General features: G+C 34.4%; 1 protein-coding gene across 2 annotated transcripts; it reads right to left on the bottom strand.

Annotated features, from left to right (window-relative positions):
• Positions 1-8,560: 8,560 nt before the first annotated feature.
• On the bottom strand, positions 8,561-15,268 carry LOC110885456 (probable protein disulfide-isomerase A6). 2 transcript variants are annotated; one of them, XM_022133150.2, is made up of 11 exons: positions 14,945-15,268; positions 12,502-12,586; positions 11,757-11,854; positions 11,514-11,569; positions 11,061-11,178; positions 10,285-10,312; positions 10,103-10,194; positions 9,816-9,972; positions 9,227-9,351; positions 9,009-9,108; positions 8,561-8,860 (listed from the first exon to the last, which is right to left on the bottom strand). In XM_022133150.2, the coding sequence occupies exons 1-11, from the start codon at positions 15,100-15,102 to the stop codon at positions 8,795-8,797; spliced, it is 1,083 nt and encodes a 360-aa protein (XP_021988842.1). In that variant the 5' UTR covers positions 15,103-15,268; the 3' UTR covers positions 8,561-8,794. The 2 variants fall into 2 exon arrangements, with proteins under 2 accessions (XP_021988842.1, XP_035834368.1); XM_035978475.1 differs by lacking the exons at positions 8,561-8,860; positions 9,009-9,108 and having other exon boundaries at positions 9,785-9,972.
• Positions 15,269-22,820: the final 7,552 nt, after the last annotated feature.

Here is a 22,820-nt window from a genome sequence, read left to right as displayed (position 1 = left end):
GCTGCTTATGTTTAGGTGCGGTTCGGGAGCTTAAAGTGGATTAAATGTAGCTTTAGAGGGTTCGGAGTTGAACGGGTCGAGTGTGGAGTAAAAGATGAAACAAAGAAGAACAATCAGCTTCTCATCGTAAATTACGGTCCTACCGTAATTTACGGTGGACCTGATTTTGGCCTGGATCTCACCGTACCTCAGACAAGATGCACCATAACAACATCATGTCCACCGTAACTTACGGTGGAGCCGTAAGTTACGGTGGAGGCTGCGTGAAAATTGTAACTGCCATCATTTATGCAGTTTTATGATGTATTTTCATGTATTCTCATCATTGGTCGATTGGAGAACAGCATAGGGGCGATTTTGGGTGATTTTGCTTGGCTTGGAACAATTTCTAACATTCGGTTTGTGATTTCGATTTGTATGAACATTGAACTACTTGTTATGATGAATCACCAAGCTATGTGTGGCTAAAACTCTCAGTGATCATCTTAGGTGAAGGTTTATCTTGAACTTTTGTGTGTTTATTTCTAAATTTCTAGAATGATAACTTGCGTTGCTTGAATATCATGGTGTATGCATAATTGTTTGTAGTTTGTTAATCGATAGTGCAATTTCTAGTCTTGATCGTACGTTCTTGGTGCCGTTGGCAATCAAGATATCACGGGAAGGGTTAGGGTTGGTTGTTGATTAATTGATCATCGGGAAACAACCTCGCATTTATAAATCTGAGTACTTTGTTCCCTTTTATCACTTCGATTATGTATGTACGAGTTATGTCTATGTAACTCTTTCTAGTTGAAATTTCACACAATTGTTAAAGGAAACTGAATCCTAAGATGGTCATTGCTCTCCTAATCTGTTAAACAATCAACTTCTATTTGCAATTAGTTATTAATTTAGTTTTTCTAAAACAACAATCCAAATCATTGAACTTTATTTTCTACAAATTAGGTTAATTGTAGTTAATTCGCAAAGCTATTAAATCAACACACTTTCCACATACTCCCTGAGTTCGATACCCTTTACCACTATCTATAGTTGTTATTGGGATTAAATTTGCGTGTACCACGACAAGCACGTCAGTTAACCAAACAGAAAGTACTCAAATTTCTTTTGTTAAAATCTCCACTTTCGCTTCTAGCAAATGGATGTTTGCATCTCTACTCCCCTTAATGGTAGTTTCATCGCGTTAATTTTCTTCGCTGAGAGAGAACACACATTGCTTCGATACTTGGTCATTTCTTCATACCCATTATTTCAGTACTCGGAAACTTATATGTCACACATGCACCATTTGCTATGCATGTGATTTCGCTTCGAATAAACGCTTCATTAAAGTTCAAATGTTATTTTGCTAAAGCTGACTATTGGTTAATGATTCGAATAACCTACATTCTTGTGACGGTTGGCTCCTTTGTTATCAAGTCAACACACTTTCTTGAAACTTCTTTTCTTTCAAGTTACATTCATGGTTTATCTTCGTAACCATGTTGAGATTCCCTTGTTGATACATATGTTTATTGTCGGGTTACGCTAAAACCAAGTTCAATTGCTTGAACTTATCCATTTTGCATATCCAATTTAAGACGCCATATGATGTATTGAGAGCATCATATTCAAACATTTTTGCAAAGGTTCTTTTGTTTCGAGTCGTAGTAGACTTGATTGGTCTACGACTCCACGAAATCGCTTGTTGGTTTCGATACCTTGCGGTGATACTTTCACAAAATTGAAGCTTGTGCTAATTTGGTTACGCACCTCATACACGGATTTATTGTCTATTTATTTGTTCTAAATCCGTTTTGTTTATCACAATTAAAGCGGTCTCAACACAGTTGTATGCTAAGACAATGGTACCTAGATTCATTTCATACCACAATGTACCTCCTAACGATTCTTTCGTTATAAATTGAATACCTTGTAGTGTTTATTGCTTTCCATCTTCAATCAGAAACAGTAGTTCTTTGATGTTCCATAATCGATTGAAAACTCCATGACATTGTGTAATTCAAATCTTTAGGTTGTTTTAGTACACTTTCATTTGTTTACAAACACGGTGAACTTGTTTGGTCACCGCTATTATTGAAATATGTCAATTACGACACCTAGTGGTGTCATTACAAATTTGTAGCTTGTGTTAATCATGGACAATCGTTTCACACAAAACTACATATACTTTTGTTTGACTTGTCATTTAAACATTCCTGATGCAACTACGAATCAAGACAATGATATACCAGATTCGCTTGTATTTCATTCGGTGTATTTTCGCAATTCAAGAATGTCAACACACTAATCCTTACCATTTATTTATTCGAAAGATGACGGATCATTTTCATATCTAAGTTGTTGATTTTGAGTTCATATAGCGGGTGCTATGGTTCGTGAAAACTCATTTGCATATTGTGACCGATTGTTTAAGAATCCATGGGTCAAAACTCCTTTGTTACACCTCTGTTAACTAAGTTACCCTAGATTATAAAGCTATACATCTCGTGCCCTTTGACATCAAATGCTAGAACACATACCTTTTAATCATTGGGTTCTTGTGTTGAGATATATCCCTGGAATCACCTGATGTGAATAAGATTTGATTCGGTTTTGTGGTTATCTACCTCAATATTATCCATATACGTACACGCATAATGTGACCCTAAGGAGTTAAGGTAGTATACATTTCGAGGACGAAATTTTCTTAACAGGGGAGAATGTGACAACTGCCAAATTTGCATGCATCCATACAATTAATTAATCTTGATTAGTGCTTAATGACTGTGCTGAATTATACATAACTGCTTTCTGATTACTGCATCATACTTACATGAGCATCACATATTTCATAATGTCACATCATATTTACATACAAACCATATTGACATAAATGATGCACAGAGCACAGCTAGCACAGTTAGCGAATAACTCAGAAAAATGCTGACGAGGCTCAGTACATAGACAGACAGTGTTTTGAGACCCAGTATGAGCCAGAGACAAAGTACTACACTAGTATGGTGTGTAGGGAAGTAAGGACCACAAAACTGCATGCCTAAGTGATAGTTTAAGTGCCAGAAAGTGCCTAAAACCCACTTAAAGTGCTGAATTCAGCATAAATTAGCAAAAATCAGCTTTTTAACAAGTTTGTATGATGCAAAAATATGACTAAATGGTCCTGAATGCTTGCCTAAGTGTCGGGAATTAAAAGTGTCACAAAAGGGTACATAAAGAACACTAAACGGTATAGTTTGACACTTTAACGAACCGGTATCTAACCGAACAACCGGACACTACCCGAAACACCAAAATTATACTAGAAACATTGTTTTAATAATTCTGAGCTAGTTATGGGCCCCGAACACCCTAAACCACTATATAACACATCATATGCATAAACACTAAACATCACACTTGAAATCTAACTAATATCTCTAACTTACCATTAAACCACAACCAAGACCCCCCCTCCAATTGACGGCACAAGTGGGTCCCCCACTTGTGATTTCTTTTGATCTTATGAGATTTGATTAGAGATCTTGTGTGTACTTAGGGAGCACATTGTCCATTGGGTAAACTCTTAATATGTGTATAAGTAAGATATGAAAGTTCATAATCCTTTCATCTCTCGCACACTAAACACACACCATCTTTCTTCCCTCCCTTGCTCCCACTCTCGGTCGAAACCATCCACCACACCACCACCTTCATTCAATCTTGTTCATCCATTCCATACACTCACAAAGGTGCTAGAAGGTCTACAAAGAAGCTTGGTGGTCTTGGAGATTGAAGGACCTCTCCCATTTGCTATTAACCAACACATTTATCACCTTCATCTTCAAGTGATCTTCCCTAGCCCTTGTGCTAGTAGTAAGCTTCTTGTCACTTGATTTTACTTCATATTTAGTTGGTTAAAAGTTGTTATGTAAGATGTTAATCACAAGAACACTAAAGAAAATAATCATGAAACTTTAACATAAGCTTAAAACCATATGAATACATGTTGATTTGTGTTGATTTGCTTCTTGATGATTGATGATTTGTGTTAGTGATGTTAGATATCATAAGAAACCTAATAGATTGTGATTAAACACATGATCTAGTAAGTTAAGGTGGTGATCTTGTGAAAGACCAAGATCATCATGCTTTATGTTTTCTTGAACTTGAAAAATGAAAATGATTTTGTGAATGATGAAGTATGTAATATGTTACTAGTCATAAACTTGGATAATTTCAAAACTAGTTTTCTCAAGAAACTAAGTTAAATCACAAGATTTACATAAGCATTGTTTTTAAAGAAACTAACCATGTTTCTAGTGGTGAAACAAGTATAAGAATACATTGTTAACAAGAAGAATTCAAAAGAATGATTTTTGGAAAAATCATCTAGTAAGTTGTAAAAGACTATACTTTACAAGAATAAGATTTACAAGCAAATAACCACTTTTTAAAGGGTAACTAAACCTACTAAACACACTACCAAGTTACTACAAGTTTTTATGAAAGTTCAAGTTCATGATTGTTATGAAAATTGCACTTGGTAAGTGTAGATTGATTGTTGATTGTTGTGATGATTTTAAAAAGAAAATGATATGCTTTGATAGCATGGACACCTCCATTTTTAGAGGAAACTATCGCAAAATTTTCAAAAAATATAAACACTTAGAAAAATGTTTTCTAACAAATATTTACAAGTGTATTTTAACTATGATTTTCAATATAAACTTTGCAATAATTTTTGTAACAAAAATACAAATATTGGGGATTGGTTTTTGTAAATAAAAATAACTAAATATGTATTTGAAAGGTATATATTTAGAAGATACATTGTGTGTGATTATTTGTATACTTTGTGTAATAGTTATATTATTTTAGGGTTAAAGTAATATAACTTAACATATACCAAGAATTTACAATCCAAAATGTTACCAAAAATCATAAGGAATAAATACACAAGTTACGCACATAATATTGTGGAACCGAACGAAAGAATGTAACTTACAAATATTCCGGAAAAATACATTTTTGAGCATATTTTTGGTAAATACTATTTTGGATACGGAAGAAATGAAAATATAAATTTTACTATTATTACAAAGTATATCCTAATTTCGACAAGGAGAAAATATATTATTTTTGGGAAGTAAAGATATATTTTCTTGGAATATTTAGAAAATATATGATTTTTGAGAAAAATATATATTTTCTTGAAATACATTATTTTTTTTTTGGACAAAATGAGTTTATATTTTCCAAGTAAGACTTGAAAATATATTGTTTTGGAAATATATATTGGATATTTATTAAGAAAATACGTACACACCGGAATACAACGCCAATACATGGCAAGATATACAAATACAAGAATACGAATGCACATGTATGAGATACGCCCATCCTTTGGGAAGGAAATATATGTATAAATACTTGAGAAGTATTGTTACAAAAATATTGTTTAACAATTATTCCAAAATTAAATATAATTTAAAGTTAAAATAATTATTATTTTAACAAGTAATTATAACTGGGAATAATATTAAAGGCATAAAAGAAACGTAACTCAAACAAGTAAATGCTAAGGCAAGGCACGGCCCGTTCGTCTAATAGACCCTAGTACATTGTAGGTAGTCGTGTTTGCTGAGAAGATTTAAGTTACGAGTACCAAAGACGCAAGACTGTGAGTTCATGTTCCCCCTTTTTCTTTTAACTGTTTTCAGTGTTATAACTTCGGGGGTGAAATACATGTTACAATTATTTACAAACGCTTTATACATGGTATGGTTAGCTAAGGAGGGTTACTGCTTGATCATGTGAAAGGTGGGTGCAACACTTAAGGCCATTAATCCTCGTCGTAGGACCGAGGGACATGAGTGATAGATCTATTTGGGTGTAGCGAGCCCACACCCATGAGGACCAGGGTGACCCATGTGGTGACTATGTCCACATACTAATGCCGTGGCAAAATCCGCTAGGTTTGAGTTTTCCTGCACCATTTCACACATACCATTGGCCTTGCAAACCATTGGTGATCTGTTTTTCCTTATTGCTTCATACCAGGGTTTACATACATACAGACATACCTTAAAGGTTTATACATACACACGAACAATCGCATGAACTCGCTCAACTTTTGTTGATGTTTTTCAAATTACATGTATTTCAGGGAACTAAGTGGACCTGGCAGGTGTTTGCATGTTTTCAAGCTGTGTCACAAATAAAAGATGTCATCCAAGTCATTAGAGTTTAGGAGATGTATCTTAATCCTGGACGAGATACATGGTTCTAAACTCAGGTTGAATTAAGATCTTTTGTCGAGTCTTCGTGAACTCGTTAAAACATGTTGTGGTTTGTAATTTGAATTTGGTGTCGATGTCTCAGACAATTATGTTGTGCTATTTTTCAAACTTAATTTATGGATGAACATCTTATGGTTTTTATCATATAGCGTTGTTATGATTGAATGCTATGGTATTAAGAAAGTCACACCAATAATCACGCTTCCGCAAAAGTCAGGGTGAACTCGTTAAAACATGTTGTGGTTTGTAATTTGAATTTGGTGTCGATGTCTCAGACAATTATGTTGTGCTATTTTTCAAACTTAATTTATGGATGAACATCTTATGGTTTTTATCATATAGCGTTGTTATGATTGAATGCTATGGTATTAAGAAAGTCACACCAATAATCACGCTTCTGCAAAAGTCAGGGTGTGACAAAACCCCTCTCATAATTTCATTGAACGTTAACTGTGATATCTGAATTTATTGATTAAAGGAATAGGGTTTCCGGTTTGGGTTTGGGTTTGGGTTTGGGTTTGTTAGAGGAATATGAATATTTAGGTTAATAAGAAACAGAAAATTAAGTGGTGGAGGATGGTGGTGATGGCAGGTGGTGGCAGCGGGATGGTGATGGTGGTCGATTAGCAGCAGCCGGAGGTAGGAGTGGTGGTGGTTGATGGTAAAAGTTGGGGTTTGATTCTAGATTCTGAGCAAAAAAGCACTATAATTTTTCTCTGTCTTCATGTAATTCGGACTCTAAATCTGAACCGGTTAGAAAAAGAGGAAAAAAGTGGTGGTTATGGTGGCATGTGGTGATGGCCTAGGGTGAGAAAGAAAGAAAAAGATGAGTGGGTTGAAGGTATACATATGCACAGATGTTGGGATGATGATGATGACTATGAACTTTAGTTTTTTATTTTAAATTGTTTTGATTAAATTACTAATATCAATAAAAACAGAAAAAATATATTTTAGGAATAAATAATTAAAATAATTAAATATTTATCTATAAAATTACTAAAATATCCCTCATTGTAACATACATTTTGGATGGAGTTAAAGGCGGGGAGCAAAATGGAAAAACCATAGCAAACTATTGGAGGAAAATGACTATTTTTAAAGCTTTGGGGCAAAACCGTTAAAGTGACCAAACCATAGGGAGCAAAACAAAAGTTTACTCAAATATTTATGTGTATATTGTTTTTTTTTTGTAAATTACAAGTTTACAAAGTATTCAATATATATTTTATTATTCTTGTATAACTTAGAGGCTGTTTGGCAATTTCTGAATGGTTAAGTGTTGAACCAGTAAGAGGTCTGAACCATTAACATGCAGTATAATGTTTAACCGTTCAGGTAAATGTTTGATCAATTCAGATTAGAGGTCTTAACCATTCAGACTTAGGGGCTGTTTGTTTACCTCTTAATGGGGCTCTTAATGGTTCAGACCTCTTACTGGTTCAGCACTTAACGGTTCAAACTGTTTGTTTCACAAGCATATGTTTGAATGGTTCAGACATTTGCCTCTGAATGGTTAAGCATTATACTGAGTCTGAATGGTTTAAGACCTATAATCTGTAATGATCAGACATTTGCCTCTGAACGGTTAAGCATTATACTGGTTCTTAATGGTTCAGAGCTCTTACTGGTTCAGCACTCAATGGTTCAGAACTCTTACTGGTTCAGTACTTAATCATTCAGAAATTGCCTAACAGTCCCTTAGTGTAATGCTTAACAATTCACGAAACAAACAGTATAAACTGTTAAGTGCTAAACCAATAAAAAGTCTGAACCATTAAGAGGTAAATAACTCAATCCCTTAGTAACTTCTAAGTAACTTTTATGAATAAAGATGTTTTTAAACCAACTACATTCAATATATATTTTATTTATCTCCTATAACTTGGCAACTATAATAAATAAAGATATGTTTAAACCAAATACAATTTTCATGATCAATCTTAATTTTCATACCGAATATAAGACCAAAAATACTATCAATTTCTTAAATTTTCAACGTCATTTATATAAGATCAAAAATACTATCAATTTCTGAAATCTTCAATGTCATTAAAAAGAATTTATATCATTCACAATAATCATTAAACAAAATTTCTTTTACAGGTTCCTGTAATTAAATCATTTTTAAAAAAAAATCTTTACAGGTTTTCATAAAGATATTTATTCTTCTTATAGCTTTATTAAAACTTTAAGACCTTGAAATCGATACCATCAACGTTTAAGCCCAAACCAGGAAGATATGACCATCCATAAACTATTTATTATGCACGAGTGAATACCATATTATGCGATTAAAATTAAAAATGCAAAATACAATAACAGTCATGAAATAGCACCCAAGTGTATGGTCTCTGTAAGGTCTATAGAAAAAGTTTAAATTCTAACATTGCTGGTGGTACTACAGAATGGTCATGTCTCCCCCTACAGTTACCATGTTCCGAAAGCCAAATAAAAAAAAGACTAAAATCTCTGTGAACTCGTAGTAAACACTGATTCGCGTCGGTCGGTCATCATGCAAAAGCAGACAAAATGTTCTTCTTGAGGGTGAACTCATCAGCCTTCACAGGGCTAATCGACTGCAACAACAAAAACCCATCAGATATTTTACACGTAAAAGATGCTTCATTTCAAAGTTCAGCTATGATTTCGAAGTTTATACACGCATAAATATAGATCTCTCTGTGTGTGTGTGTGTGTCTTGAGGGAAGAAGTATCGACTTTTACCTTAGCGAGCATACGTTCTAGACGTTGGATCTCATTCTTTGCGTAATCGCCGCCTTTGCTCAGACTACTCTTGGCGGCCTTCACATAAATCTTGCCGTATCTAAGATGCACATTCAAAGGCAAGTGTGAAAATGTATACCACAAGCATTTCAAGAAAAAACACAACTTATGAAAAATAATCAGAAGAATGTATCCGACAAGCTGAATAGAAAGATAACCTAGCAGCAGAGCCCGTTAGCTTTCCGGCCTCCTCCTCAATCTTAGCATATAATGCTTTCTTTTCGTCATCACCAGCGGTTACAAACTCCTTCACTAAGGTATCCAATTCTTTGACTAAACCAGCCTACATTGACAAAAAATTAATAAAAGAATAAATATTAGATTCATAACGTGAACAATATCGTGTTTAACTAAAAAATCATAATAGCAAATGTTTAACTCAAAAATCATAATACCAAATACTAGGGGTGAGCAGAAAACCGAAAAAACCGAACCCAAAAAAAACGGAACCGCACAAAAACCGAATTGAAACTTACGGTTCGCTTACGGTTTTGCATTTATGAAAACTGAACTGGATAACCTAAAAAATCATTTTTCAAAGTATTTATAAAAGAAAATGTCTTAACAAAAACTTTGGAGAAACATAAAGATAGATTAGAAGGTTAAGTTTATGTGAACAATAGTTTTGTAAAAGATAAATTTATTAACTTTTAATTTTAATAATTGGGTATAATTAACTTAAACTTATTATTGCAAGTTTTTAGGGGTATGTATACTTTTTGGTTAAAGCTAAGATAGGGCGCTAACGTTGGAAGTGAGTTGCCCCTTTGCGTCACGACTAGTACCACACTTTTCATTAATAAAAGTCACGAAACTATCAATATCACGTCCGCCTTCATAGTCTTCACCATCTTTGTTATTCTTTGGGAAGAACTTTATGGTTGGGAAACCGCTCACGCCATACCTACAAGATCCAATTAATACTATAAGTGACAAAAATTAACCCAAAAACCTTATATTCTATGGTTCTTGTTTTTTAGTCATATAGCAATAGTTTCATGTCTACAAAGAGCCAAAACTATCTGGTTACTTACTTCTCTCCAATATCCTTATAATTGTCGGCATCAAGGTTGGCGATAACTACATCTTCCTCATTTTTGAATGCAGCTGCAAGACTTTCGTAAGTCTGTTTAAAATAAAAAAGACAATTAGTGTGCTGTTTTTTGTACAATTAGGGTCCAGTTAACAAATTAATATTAGGAGCTCAGATTCATACAGGAGCGAGGCTCTTGCAATGTCCACACCTGTAACAGGACACAAAATATCAAAATGTAAGTCGGTAATAACCGGTTAACTTGTCAGGAATAAACTACATATGCTATAAATATGCTACTTTGTCACATCAACCAACTTTAGCCCCTCAAATTTGGCCTTAACCAACTTTAGCCCCTCAACTTTAATGAGATGTTTAGCCCCTCAACTTTGGTAAGGACATGTTTAGCCTCTTAACTAAACAACTTTAGCCCCTCAACTTTCATAATAAACAACGTTAGCCCCTCAACTTTAATAATAACATGTTTAGCCCTTCAATTTAATACTGACATGCTTAGCCGCTTAACTACATCAAAAAAAACTTTAGCCCCTCAACTTTAATAATAACAGCTTTAGCCCCTCAATTTTAATGACATGTTTAGCCCCTTAACTAAAACAACTTTAACCCCTCAATTTTCATAATAAACAACTTTAGCCCCTCAACTTTAATAATAAACAGCTTTAGCCCCTCAATTTTAATGACATGTTTAGCCCCTTCACTAAAACAACTTTAACCCCTCAACTTTAAGAATGACATGTTTAGCCCCTCAACTTTAATAATGCCATATTTAACCCCTTAACTAAAACATCAAACAACTTTAACTCTTGCAGTTTATTTATTTTTATCTACGTTTCAAACCCGCTGCAGAGACGCTCTGGTGATAACCCACTAGTTAGAAATTAATACAATTAAAGGATCACGGAGACCGTGAAAACTGTAACTAAACCAAAATGACTGACCATGGTGCATAGAACTCAACCAAGACATCCTTTTTGCCATCCAATACAACTTCATCAAAGTTGTCAGAATTTAGCACCACCACACTTGAAGGAACTGTAGCTATCTTTACATTGGTCCCTGAAAATAAAACAATATCGTGACGTTAAACACAACTAACTTCAAATGTACAAATGAAAAGTTCACAGTTTTACTACAAAAAACGGATAAGGTGCGGATATGTTTATGGATAATGATTACTTGATATGTAAAAGAAACCAAGTTTATGGATAATGATTACTTGATATGTAAAAGAAACCAAGAAAGAGAGAAAAACATAAGGTGTGTGTATATGTGCAGTTTTCGTTGTAAGTAGTATATAGTATATGCGTAAGTCATTCATTTACAAATATACGAAGTAAAAACAAGAGGAAAGAAAGAAAATCAATGATAAAATAACTACGGTAACTCATTACCTCCTTCAAGATTTACAAACTCAACAAGTGCTTCAGCTGTACGGGCGCCTTCATACCTAAGGAAAGATTTGAAATTTGTGTTAGTGAACTAAAAAAAAGCTGTATTTAGGAGAGATAATGAGTGCATTATAATTGATGGTAACTAATTAGTATTTAGTAGTGAACAATGCAATGCAATGCAATGCAAAATTAGATATTCTTAAGGATAGGAACACAAATAAAAAATGTAAAATTAACACCTACTTTTTGGGTTCCAAAGATCCCTTAGGAAACCACTGGATGGTAGGGTAACCAGAAACACCATATTTAGTACAAATACTCTTATGCTCGTCACAGTCCACCTGTTTAACAGACAAGGTAAAGATACAATAGCATCGACAGTCATAAGAAGGATAGACCATCTAGATTAAAAAAAACAATAAAAAACCAGCCATCAAGTTCCTAATGTTAACAATTATGGTATCTATAGCAGTTGAGATTCAAAATCATTAGATGGAATTTCTACATAGTGTAAAATCTTGTTAAAAAAAGCAAGCTTATTATAACAATAGAGACGGTTCAACAAAAGGCTGATAAAAATATATGTTTCAACATCAAATTTCACTATTTTATTTTTGTATAATGGATTGAATGTCTTTTTGGATAAAGAAGTCACAAACATATGTGACTCGGTGCACACAGTGAGTTATACCTGACTGACCCAATTCCACAAGTAGAGAAAAATCATTCTAATGCAATTATTTGAATGCATTATAATATACACTATCAGACAATTCCAAGAGAAAAAAAAAACAATATGCAACATCACCAGTGGGTTTACATAGGGCTAAAACTTTAAAATAACGATAGCCAAGTAGTATACAGCAATCATAGGTTATAGATTTAGAACAGGAAAAGAAAGCAATGAAACAGCAAATTCTTGCTGTGTGAAAATTAACATCATGGAAAACTTATCACCCAAACATACACAAGAACCTCAAAGTGTTACCTTTCCGATCAAAACAGATTTGGATTTTTTGAAGCTTGCGCCGAGTTTTTCATATTCAGGGGCAAGCTTTTTACAGTGCCCACACCTGCCACAAAAATAAAACGAGTCAAAACTTGAGATTCACTGTTATATTCACATATTGTGATAGAAAAATCTTAGCAAACATTTCAAGAAAGGAAACCTAAAATCTTGACATACATCTTGTCCACACATATGACTTAACCAAGTAAAGCTTCACTCGGTATTTAAGATTAATGAAATGTTCCAAAGTTGTTCAAGATTATACAACACATAATGAAGATACAAAGAAGATATTACAAAAACTACAGTACATTTCACTTATGAAAAAAACCATATAACCCTACCAAGGCCGGCCCGGAGGGGGTGCGGGGTGGGCGACGGCTCAGGGCCCAAACTCTCCGGGGGCCTGAAAATTTATTTATTTTTAATTTAATAAAGTTACGCTATAAAACATAGAATATATAAATACTGAATTGGAAAATCACATGATGAGGCACATCACGCATGGGCTGATGGTTCCCATGTCACTTTATTAGCATGTAGACCTTGGGTTCTAATCCTGATAACTTTATTTTTAGTTTATTTTTTTTTCTTTATGTTCATTACCTATGCATTAAATGCAAATGACATTAATTGACTAATTTTGTGTTACATTAAATCAAAATGGGAATCATAGCTACTTCTCAAATCTATTTTAAAAATGATTATTTATGTTAATTTCTTAAAATATTATTCAATCTACAATTAGTTTTATGTGTTCCATTTTTTATGAAAAAGTCTTATTTTGTTTTTTTTCTTTCAACTCTATGTATTTTCTAAATAAATTTGGATAGGTTACAATGGTTTTACATGATCGTAAATAACGATTTTTAAAGTTACGACGTAACTATTCCATATTTCCTGAATTTACCCTTACAACGTGTTTTTTTTTACGTTTCGTTGTCCATATGCGCGTGTGATGTGCTTTTAATCTACGTTTCCACGTAAAAAGAGCAGCCCGCCGCAACATGCGGGTGATTCCACAAAATTTTAATTCATTTTCATATATTTAAAACTTTTTCTGTATATTCTTTTTAAAGACTTTATATTTTAGGGGCCCGTATTTTATCTTCGCATGGCCCACGGATTTTCGAAGATTTTCAGAGACGGCCCCGAACCCCATACACCCAAACAACAGTCAGTTTAGCTATATAAACCCGCTACCAATGAAGTTAAATTCAGGATTTCCTTGCTAACTTTAGCTAGGCATACAAAACAAACCACATGTATGTAAAGTAAAATAAATAAAATCTATATATCAAGAGATGGCACATCTTTAACATGCTTATGGTTAAACAGAGAAAGACAGAACAAACATAACTAAATTAAATGCATAACTGTCACAACAACATACTAAAGTTACCTAATTATTGTTTCATGGCACTTTCATTTTAACTTCCACATAGAAAAGTTAGGTAGCTTGCTAGAACAAATCAAACAACTAACATGGATCAGCTAGCCTAACCGCCAACACCACCTCAGATCACTCAACCTAACACGGATCTAGGTCAACCACATACAAAACACAAAATACAAATCATTCACCTAAACAGTATATGCAAACATTTCATCATCAAACACACTTCAAACAGCAATACAAACACTAGAAACCGAATCACAAACCTAATTCACCAGAAACAAAAACAGTAAACATGAAAACAACGCTGCTAGCCTGTGATTCAATCTATCCTAAATTCAACAATAACAAACATTTTAACTAATCAGATCGACAACATAAACAGTTAATAAAATATAATCACTTCAAAAAGTCGTATAAACACTAGAAACTGAATCTCAAACCTAATTCACTAGAAACAAAATCAGTACAACACTAAACCAACGATGCTAGCCTGTAAAACGATCTATCCTAAATTTCAACAATAACAAACAATTCAGCTAATCAGATCGACAAAATAAACAGTTAATAACATTTGATCACTTCAAAGAGCCATATAAACTTAATAAAAAACCTAACACACCAAAAACAAAATCATACACCACGAAAATAACACAGATAGCCAGAAAATTGATCTATCTTACATTTCAACAATAATAAACGATTCAACTAATCAGATCGACAAAACAGTCAATAAGATGAAAACACTACAAACCGCCATATAAACACTAGAAACTGAATCACAAACCTAATACACCAAAAACAAAATCAGTTAAACACTAGAAACTGAATCACAACGCCGCTAGCCGGTGAATCGATCTATCCTAAATTTCAATAATAATATACAATTCAGCTAATCAAATCGATTAAAAACACAATTAACAAGATGCAATCACTTCAAACAGCACTAGAAACTGAACAGAAACAAAATCAGTTAAAACGTGAATCTCAACAATCAGATCGACAAAACAAAATGAGTTAAATTACCAAGGCGCGTAGAACTCGACGAGAGCGCCGCGATCTTGACCGACTTCCTTCTCGAAGTTATCTTCCGTCAAAACGACGACGTCGGCGGCGGCCGGCGAGAGGAAGAAGACGAGAGCTAGGGTTGCTGCTAACGTGAGCCAGATCGGTGATCTCGACATGATGATATATTATTATTTGATTTGCTGAAATGAAATGAGGAGAGAAGGGTTTAGATCGTATGGATTTAAAGTGAGCGTGGGCTAGACTGAGTCTTGTATACGTTAAGGTTTTGGTTGGATCCAAATTCACTTTTGACTTTTTTTATTGGTCAATATCTTTCTTTTCAAGATATGTAATGTAATAGCTTCCAGAAAAAATATAAAAAGAAATATTTACGTAAATGGTTAGATGGTTTTGGTTTAGGTTTAACATTTAGAGATCTAGAAGGATGGATCAAGATTTGAATACATTATTTATATGAAGTTTGGCCTGGACAGCACAAATAAAAACTAAAATTACATAGTATTTGACCAAAATGAAATCATCCTCCCGAGTTGAATGAGTTGTTTATGTCAATCATGTAATTTTATTTTCTTGTACATGAGATTGTTCATCATCTTCTTCGGTTTAACTTCTACGTGATTTGATTTTCAGACTGTTCATCATCTTATTCGATTCTATGTGTATTCAACTGATGAAAAAGGTAGAAAGAGCATATTATTATCTTGGTTTTTGGTTACAAAGTAGGTCATAAATAATGTCAAGCCAAAGGTTTGATACGATAGTTGTTCAAAAGAATCAATCCAATCAGCTCTAGAGCTAGGAGTTCTATTGGCTACTCTTTGTGTTCCTATGCTATTATTTGATAACCAAGATAAACAGGACTGATTCTACAACTCCTTCACACAGGGTACGGAGATAGGATATCTAAAGAGAAAGTTTAGAGTTCTCACTTCTAGTCTTTGTTGCTTCACTTTCCTAGGAAGGACTTTACATTTCTATCTTATAAATTTAATACAATTTAGAATTATTTCTCTTATATTTTCTAATCTACTTGTCGCCTTCCCGAGGAAGGACCAACGTCCTTTACAGGATCATGGTTTCAGCCTCGTTTTCTAGAAGTAGGTTGCCCTTTCATGCCCTGCCCTTAACCTTCTGAATTAGGCGACATGTTAAGACATTTTACCAACCGCCAGAATTACCCATCGAATCCAAGCATGCGGGCATTATGCAAAGAGGACCCACTAGTACTTCTAAGACTCCGACTTTTGTAATGAGGCCCTTCATGAAAACCCTTATGACCAAGGTAAGCCCTATTGGTAGGCCTAATTTGCCTGAAACGAGGTAAAATACTAGTCCAAGAAGCTGGTGAGAAATTGTCATTTAAATTGATCATAAGTAATCGAGCTTAAAAACACGTTCATTAAATTGAACTTTTGAGTCAAATAGACCACAGTAGGCCCTTACGGAACGTGTGGGTAAAACAAAGCATATCTTACGACGTGTGACCTACTTACTGGTCTCGGAATAATTATGGACCATGAAGGGTGACCGTGGTTGGACTTTACGACTCGTTAACCAAAGTGGGACAACCTGGTCAACAATGACCTCTTATGGACCGTGAAGGACAGATGGATTCGACCTTTACGGTCCGTAACCCAATTATAGAATCAGTTTGAATTGAAATCCCAATACTGGTCGTGAGAGTCCAAATGGGTTATGGCTTATGGTCCATAAAGGACCCCGAGTCAACAGATTGACTTTTGACTCACCAAATTCAATTGATTAGGAACTTGATATATAACACTAAGGTTACAAGGACATAACTTGTCACACACTGACTTTTGCGGAAGCGTGATTATGTGTGATGTTGGTGCATCCGTCTGTCGACTTCGTCTTGTATCGAGTCTTGTATTTGTTTAGATAGATCAGGGCACGCAAAACGAGAAAACATGTCAATAGGTTAATTTCGCACGAAATAGGACAAGTAATTTCACACGAAATTACTTGGTAATTTCGCACGAAATCTAATTTCGTGTGAAACATGATTTCGTTTGTGTAGGTTCATGCGAAATTACCCGGTCTATAAATAGCCTTGATTTCGTTTCATTTGTAACTTTCCGGCTTGAGTACCGAACTGCTGCCGAAGTGTCGACTCGCTGTAAATTGTTGTCAAATCAATCAAGAGACAGTTTAAAGTGTATATCTAGCTGAATTGATCTTGATACGACTGTTTCCGCCTTTCGTATCAAGCAAAAACTCTTCAGATCGACTCGTTCGGGTCAGAAATCGATCCTACAAGTGGTATCAGAGCTCAGGAGGAAGAGTTCATACCAATTCAGCTGCAAATTCTGATTTCTACACCTTCTTTTTCACAATTAAAAAGTTTTCACGGACAAAATGCTTTGAATTTCTCACATTATGTGCGCAATAGTGTTTTAACAAACCCTTGAAAGCTTCAGACTTAAAATCGGCTTAAAACTTGATCAATTTGACAAAATTCATCTCGAGATGATGACATCAGCATAATTTCGCACGAAATTAGGGTTTAATTTCGCACGAAATTACCTTATTTCGCTTCAGATTGTAATTTCGTTTGATAATTTCGCACGAAATTATCTATTTCGTTTGAAAGTTTGTTATTTCGCGCGAAATTAGGGTATTTCGCATCAAAGCTGCTATTTCTTTTGAACAGAGTAATTTCGCTTGGAAAGATATTTCGCATCAACGTGGTGATTTCGTTTGAACAGGATAATTTCGCTTGAAAGGGTATTTTCGTTTGAAGGTTAATTTCGCTTGAACAGACTGTTTGTGAAATTTTGAAAACCGAATCATGGAAGAGGAATTTTATAACGCCTTTGCTACTCCGATTACCATTACTCAGCAAGCAATGTTAGAAAATGAAACGGGCACCATGCAAAAACCACCAAAGCTCATGAATATGGAGGAGTATAAGGGTTGGGAAGAACGATTCGAAAATTGGGTGCAAGCAAATTATTTGGATGCTTGGGAATGTGTTGAAACAAAATATGTTAGACCGATGAATGATGATGAGGAGATCATTGCAATCAAAGATCTTAGTGCCGAAGAGAAAAAGAAATACAAAGATGAGAAAATGATGACGAGTTTATTACATCAAGCTGTGAAGGAAGATATCTTGGTTTTATTGCAACATAATGGAACTGCATATTCTATCTGGAAAGTATTAAAATCAAAATTTGTTGGAAGCAAAGAAATGATCAAGAACAAAAAGTCACTTTTGAAAAAGGAATTCGATCTATTTCGAGGTTTGAGAACTGAAAGTACAAAGCAGATTATCGAAAGATATTGCAATCTGTTAGTCAACATGAAGAGGGTGAGTATCACAAAGGACAATGAAGAGTTGATTGAGAAACTGGTTGATGCGTTGCCACATGAAACATGGGGTACATACCTCATGATGTTGAGAAACAAGAAAGATTTTAGTAATCTAACACTGAGTAAGTTCATTGAAAAGCTTGAAGCACAAGAGATGGAACAAAGAAAGATCTCAAGAATGAAAGATTTTGACGGTGAACAAGATATTGGGTTGTATTCCAAAGCAGGGTTGAATAATAAAATCAACATGTCACCAAAGGTTGAGACTGCATTCAATGCTAAGAGTTCGTTTACAGGGTCATCTAAAGGATCAAACAGCAAAACAAGTTTTTCTTCATATCCATCATTTGATCCAAACTTGTCAACAACAAAGAATGGCAAAAGGCTTCAATGCAACATTGTATTGAATCTTGAGAATGATCAGGATTACTCAGAAGAAGTTGCAAAAAGTCACATGTCTTTGTTGGGAACTGTGTTAGAATCATATGGGAGCTTAGTAGCAGGAAGGATCGGGAATCCAATGCTGACAAAAGAGGATTACGATCAGATTGATGCTGGGGAGATGGAATTGATGGATATAAAGTGGTGTTTGGCAAGTGTGTTGAGGAGAGCTGAGAAATTCAAACAAATTATGGGAAGAGATGATTTCTGTGATGCAAATGTTTCTACTTTAGGATTTGATAAATCTAAAGTTACTTGTTTTCGTTGCAGGGAAAAAGGACACTTCAAGAGGGAGTGCACAAACCGCGAAGCAAGTGGAGCTCAAAATCCGTTTAACAACAATGACTACTATCGGAAAGTTGTTTATCATCAAGTTGCTCAACAACAACAACAACCACAAACTGCTCATGCCAGGAAGGAGATTGAAGAATCATCAAAGAGAGCTTGTATGGTGAATCAAGAAGATAAAAAATCATCAAAAGGATTCAGTTGGGACAAATATGTTTCAGCCGATGGTAAAGCATGTTTGATAGATCAAGATGATGAAAAGTTACCAGAAGGGTTTAGCTGGGAAAATTTCAGTTGGGATGACTATGATCCTAACAAAATGTCAGATCACAAAGCTTTTGTTGCTCGTGTTGCTGAAGACAGTGATAATGATGATGATTATTATGCGAGAAGAATGGAAGAGCATTTAAAGATGATGGAGGAGAGTGACAGTGATAATGAGAAAACTAAAAATAAAAAGAAGAAAGTTAAAACACCAGTCAGCAGTGATGATGAAGAAGTTCCGGTGATCAAGAGAAAGGTAATAGAAGTTCCAGCTTTCAAAGTTGAAGCAGAAGCTGATGCACAAAAGATTCCGGTGATATGTGAAAATTGTGAAGCAGTGAAGAAGCAAAACAGTACTTTGATTCACAACTTGAACAGATTAAAAGAGTCTTACGATGTTCTGAACAAGGTAATGAATCAGTACAATCAAACAAGTAGTGAACAAGCAACAACAATGAAGACACTTCAAGGAGCTTTCATGACAAAGCAGAGAGTTGTCAACAACTACTTTGAAAAATGTGCTGTTTTTGAACAGAAACTGGAAACTCAAAGGATTGAAACAGAAAGAGTTAATAGGTTGTTAAAAAGTTATTCATGTACTTCTTATGTCATTGACAGGATTTATCCAACCGTTGAAGGCATGAAAGCTTTTGAAGAAGAAACATTTGAAGAAAAGAATTCTGAAAAGAAAAAGGATACTGAAGTAAAGACTTCCAAAACAAAGAAGGATACTGAAGTGAAGATGTCTGGTAAGAAACAAGGTGTCAGATACAACAAGTGTCCACCCCCGCTTGAAAATGGATATTCGCCACGAAATCCAAATTTAGAAAGAGTCGAAAAGGCAACCAACTTACAGTGGGAGTCTGAGCCTTCAGTCAATTTGCCAGAAAATATTGATGTCACGTTTACATCATCTGACACTGATCATGAGTCCGAGTTAACAAAGAAAGTGATCGATCAGGTGTTGGATAAAGATGAAACCGAGGAGTCAAAGTCGGAGTCAAAATCAGAGTCAAAGTCTGAATTCGACATGTCAAGTTCAAAAGTTAAACAGGGCAAAAGAATTTACAATAAAGAATTCTTGTTATCAAAATCTAATTTGAATAATGAAACGTTCAAAGTGGCATATACTTTGAATGATTCTGACAAATTATATTTTGATGAGGAATTTCCAATAAGAGGTGTCAAAACTAAAATGATAAAAAGGGTTTTCAAACTAACAGAAATCAATATTTCTGAAATAAAAGATGTAAATCTTTCTGAAAAACCTAAAAAATACACCTCAAGAGTACAACAAAGAGAAAACAAGAAAAAAGGTTATAGTTCCGGTTCTGGTTATCGAAAGAAACCAAACCATAACGGTAATTTAAAAAAGAAAGGTTTAGGGTTTATTCCACCAGAAAATTATAAAAATGAGAAAAATTTTAAAACAAATACTGTATTTGTTTCAGGAGCAAGCTCCGAAGAAGAGGAGAAGAGTTCATTCTGGAAGCAGACAAACAGAGAATTCCTTGCGAAGAAGCAAGATGAAATAAAGAATGAAGTTGTTCAGAAGAAAGAGACGAGAACCTGTTTTCAATGTAACACAGCTGGGCATATTGCCAAGGATTATTCCAAGGCAATTCATTTAAAACAGGAAGTGTCTCGTAAACTGAAAGAAAAGATGGTTGAAAATGAACCACCAACTAAACCGTTTATTGTTTTCAAAAACGTTTGAAGTTGGTGAATGTTCAAAAAGGTTTTATAAGAGGAAAGCGAACCTTGACAACCGAAAATGGGTTGTTAAGAAATCTGATGATAGTTCTAGCAATGATTCTGATTCGTCAAAATCAGAGGAGCTATCTTTTGGCGATGAATCTGATTCCACAAAGTCAGAGGAGCCACAGGTTGATTTAAAAAGTGAAAAATCAGTACCTCCAATGGATGATGCAAATTTTCCACCATTAAGGGCTGAAAATTTTAAACAAAAAATTGGCAAAGTTGAGATTTCAAATCAATTCTTTTCTGAAAAGAAAGAATTTGATGTTGAAAAAGCCTTTAACCCCAAAGTGAAACATATTTTTGGTAAAATGATTGATGGGAAAGTAAAAGGGGTAAAGGAATATTATGAGAAGAAGATGAAAGGAAAGAAACCGAGTGTTGGTAACTCGGAATCTCCCAAGGTCTGTCAGGCTTGGGAAGATTTCTTTAACTGAAAAAACCTGACTTCCTGGAACTCCCAGGTTGGTAATTGGGGAGTAGGAATCGGCATCTTTCTTGAGAAATTCACAGGTTGGTAACTGTGATATTTCGATCTTCAAGTGGTAAATCAGGGATATTAAGTTGTACTTGATTTTCTACAAGTGGTATTTGTTGGTAGAATTTAAAATTGTTAAAATTATTCCAAGTGGTTGAAAGAACAATGTGATGAATTAACCCCAACCTATAAGTGGTAAAATCAACAAAACTTATTTTCTGGAAAAACCATTTTGATTAAAACAAACTTAAGTGTTTTGAAATCATAATGGGAAAATAGTTTGTTGTAAGGGGGAGTTCTGATTGTTTAAGCCAAGTGGATAGCGAATTGAAGCTTAAAACAACAGTTGTCACTTTACTTGTACAGTTTGTTTTCAAATTTCTTTAAATGTTTTTGAATTTTAGGGGGAGTAAGAATTTCAAAAAATCCAAAAACATTAAAAAAATGAAAATGAGTTTTGTTGTGAAAAAGAGGAAATGATAGTACATCAGTGGACTATCACAACACGCTAAAGAATTGTAAAGTCAAAATGTGATAAACGATCTCACTGCAGATATGCCAGTAGGTTTTTATATATTTAGTAGATTGTTTTCGAGATATAAATATAAAATCAAACTTACTTATATCGTGGGGAACATCTCTCGGATATATGGGTAACCCCCGAAATCTTGTTTGAAAGATTTTCTATTTCTGACATACTAGGTCTTTGTGCATGGTGATATATGGGGTATTATACCAGGACTTCTGATTTTACGGGAGCAATAGCCTAGTGCTCGTATAATGCTTTACATAAGCTTTAAATCTTAAAGCCAGCCCTCAGTACAAAATATGATGAAACGTTGAAAAATGATAATCATGTGCTGTTGAAGAAAAGATCCCCAAACGGGACACACCTTAAAGTCGAGCCGTCATCTCTCTGCACGAACAGAAGTTCTGACCTGAGTTCTCACGGTCTCGCATTACCCGTTTACAGATATCATTAGTGTACATTCACCTGTAAGACTGAATATAGAAGTCTGGATACGGGAGTATATTCTGAGGTGGTACACACGAATAAGTTTAAGTCATTAAATCACTAATCTCGTATCTCGAAACAGTTGAACTTTGTGTGAAAATTTAAGTGGATTAGTATACTGACAATCTAAGTGAATTGTTTAGAACTTAAAATGTTTAAAGCTTAACGGTGTTTGTGATTTGTCTCAAAAAACTGATATGATCTTCTTTCACAAACTCACAAAAATATTGTTTGTAAATATTTCCTTATTACATTGTATTTCTTTATAATCAAAAACCCAAAAAGATTTTAGTTGT

This window comes from Helianthus annuus, chromosome 10 (genome assembly GCF_002127325.2).
Source record: "Helianthus annuus cultivar XRQ/B chromosome 10, HanXRQr2.0-SUNRISE, whole genome shotgun sequence".
NCBI classification, from domain to species: domain Eukaryota; kingdom Viridiplantae; phylum Streptophyta; class Magnoliopsida; order Asterales; family Asteraceae; genus Helianthus; species Helianthus annuus.
This window is presented reverse-complemented; position numbering and strand designations above follow the sequence as displayed.

Coding starts and splice junctions, on each gene's coding strand:
- LOC110885456 (XM_022133150.2), bottom strand. CDS start 15,102: ATGTCGAGATCACCGATCTGGCTCACGTTAGCAGCAACCCTAGCTCTC. Junction 11,179..11,513: donor GTTTGTAAATCTTGAAGGAG/GTAATGAGTTAC, acceptor TTTTATTTTCAG/GGACCAATGTAAAGATAGCT. Junction 8,861..9,008: donor TAGAACGTATGCTCGCTAAG/GTAAAAGTCGAT, acceptor TTGTTGTTGCAG/TCGATTAGCCCTGTGAAGGC.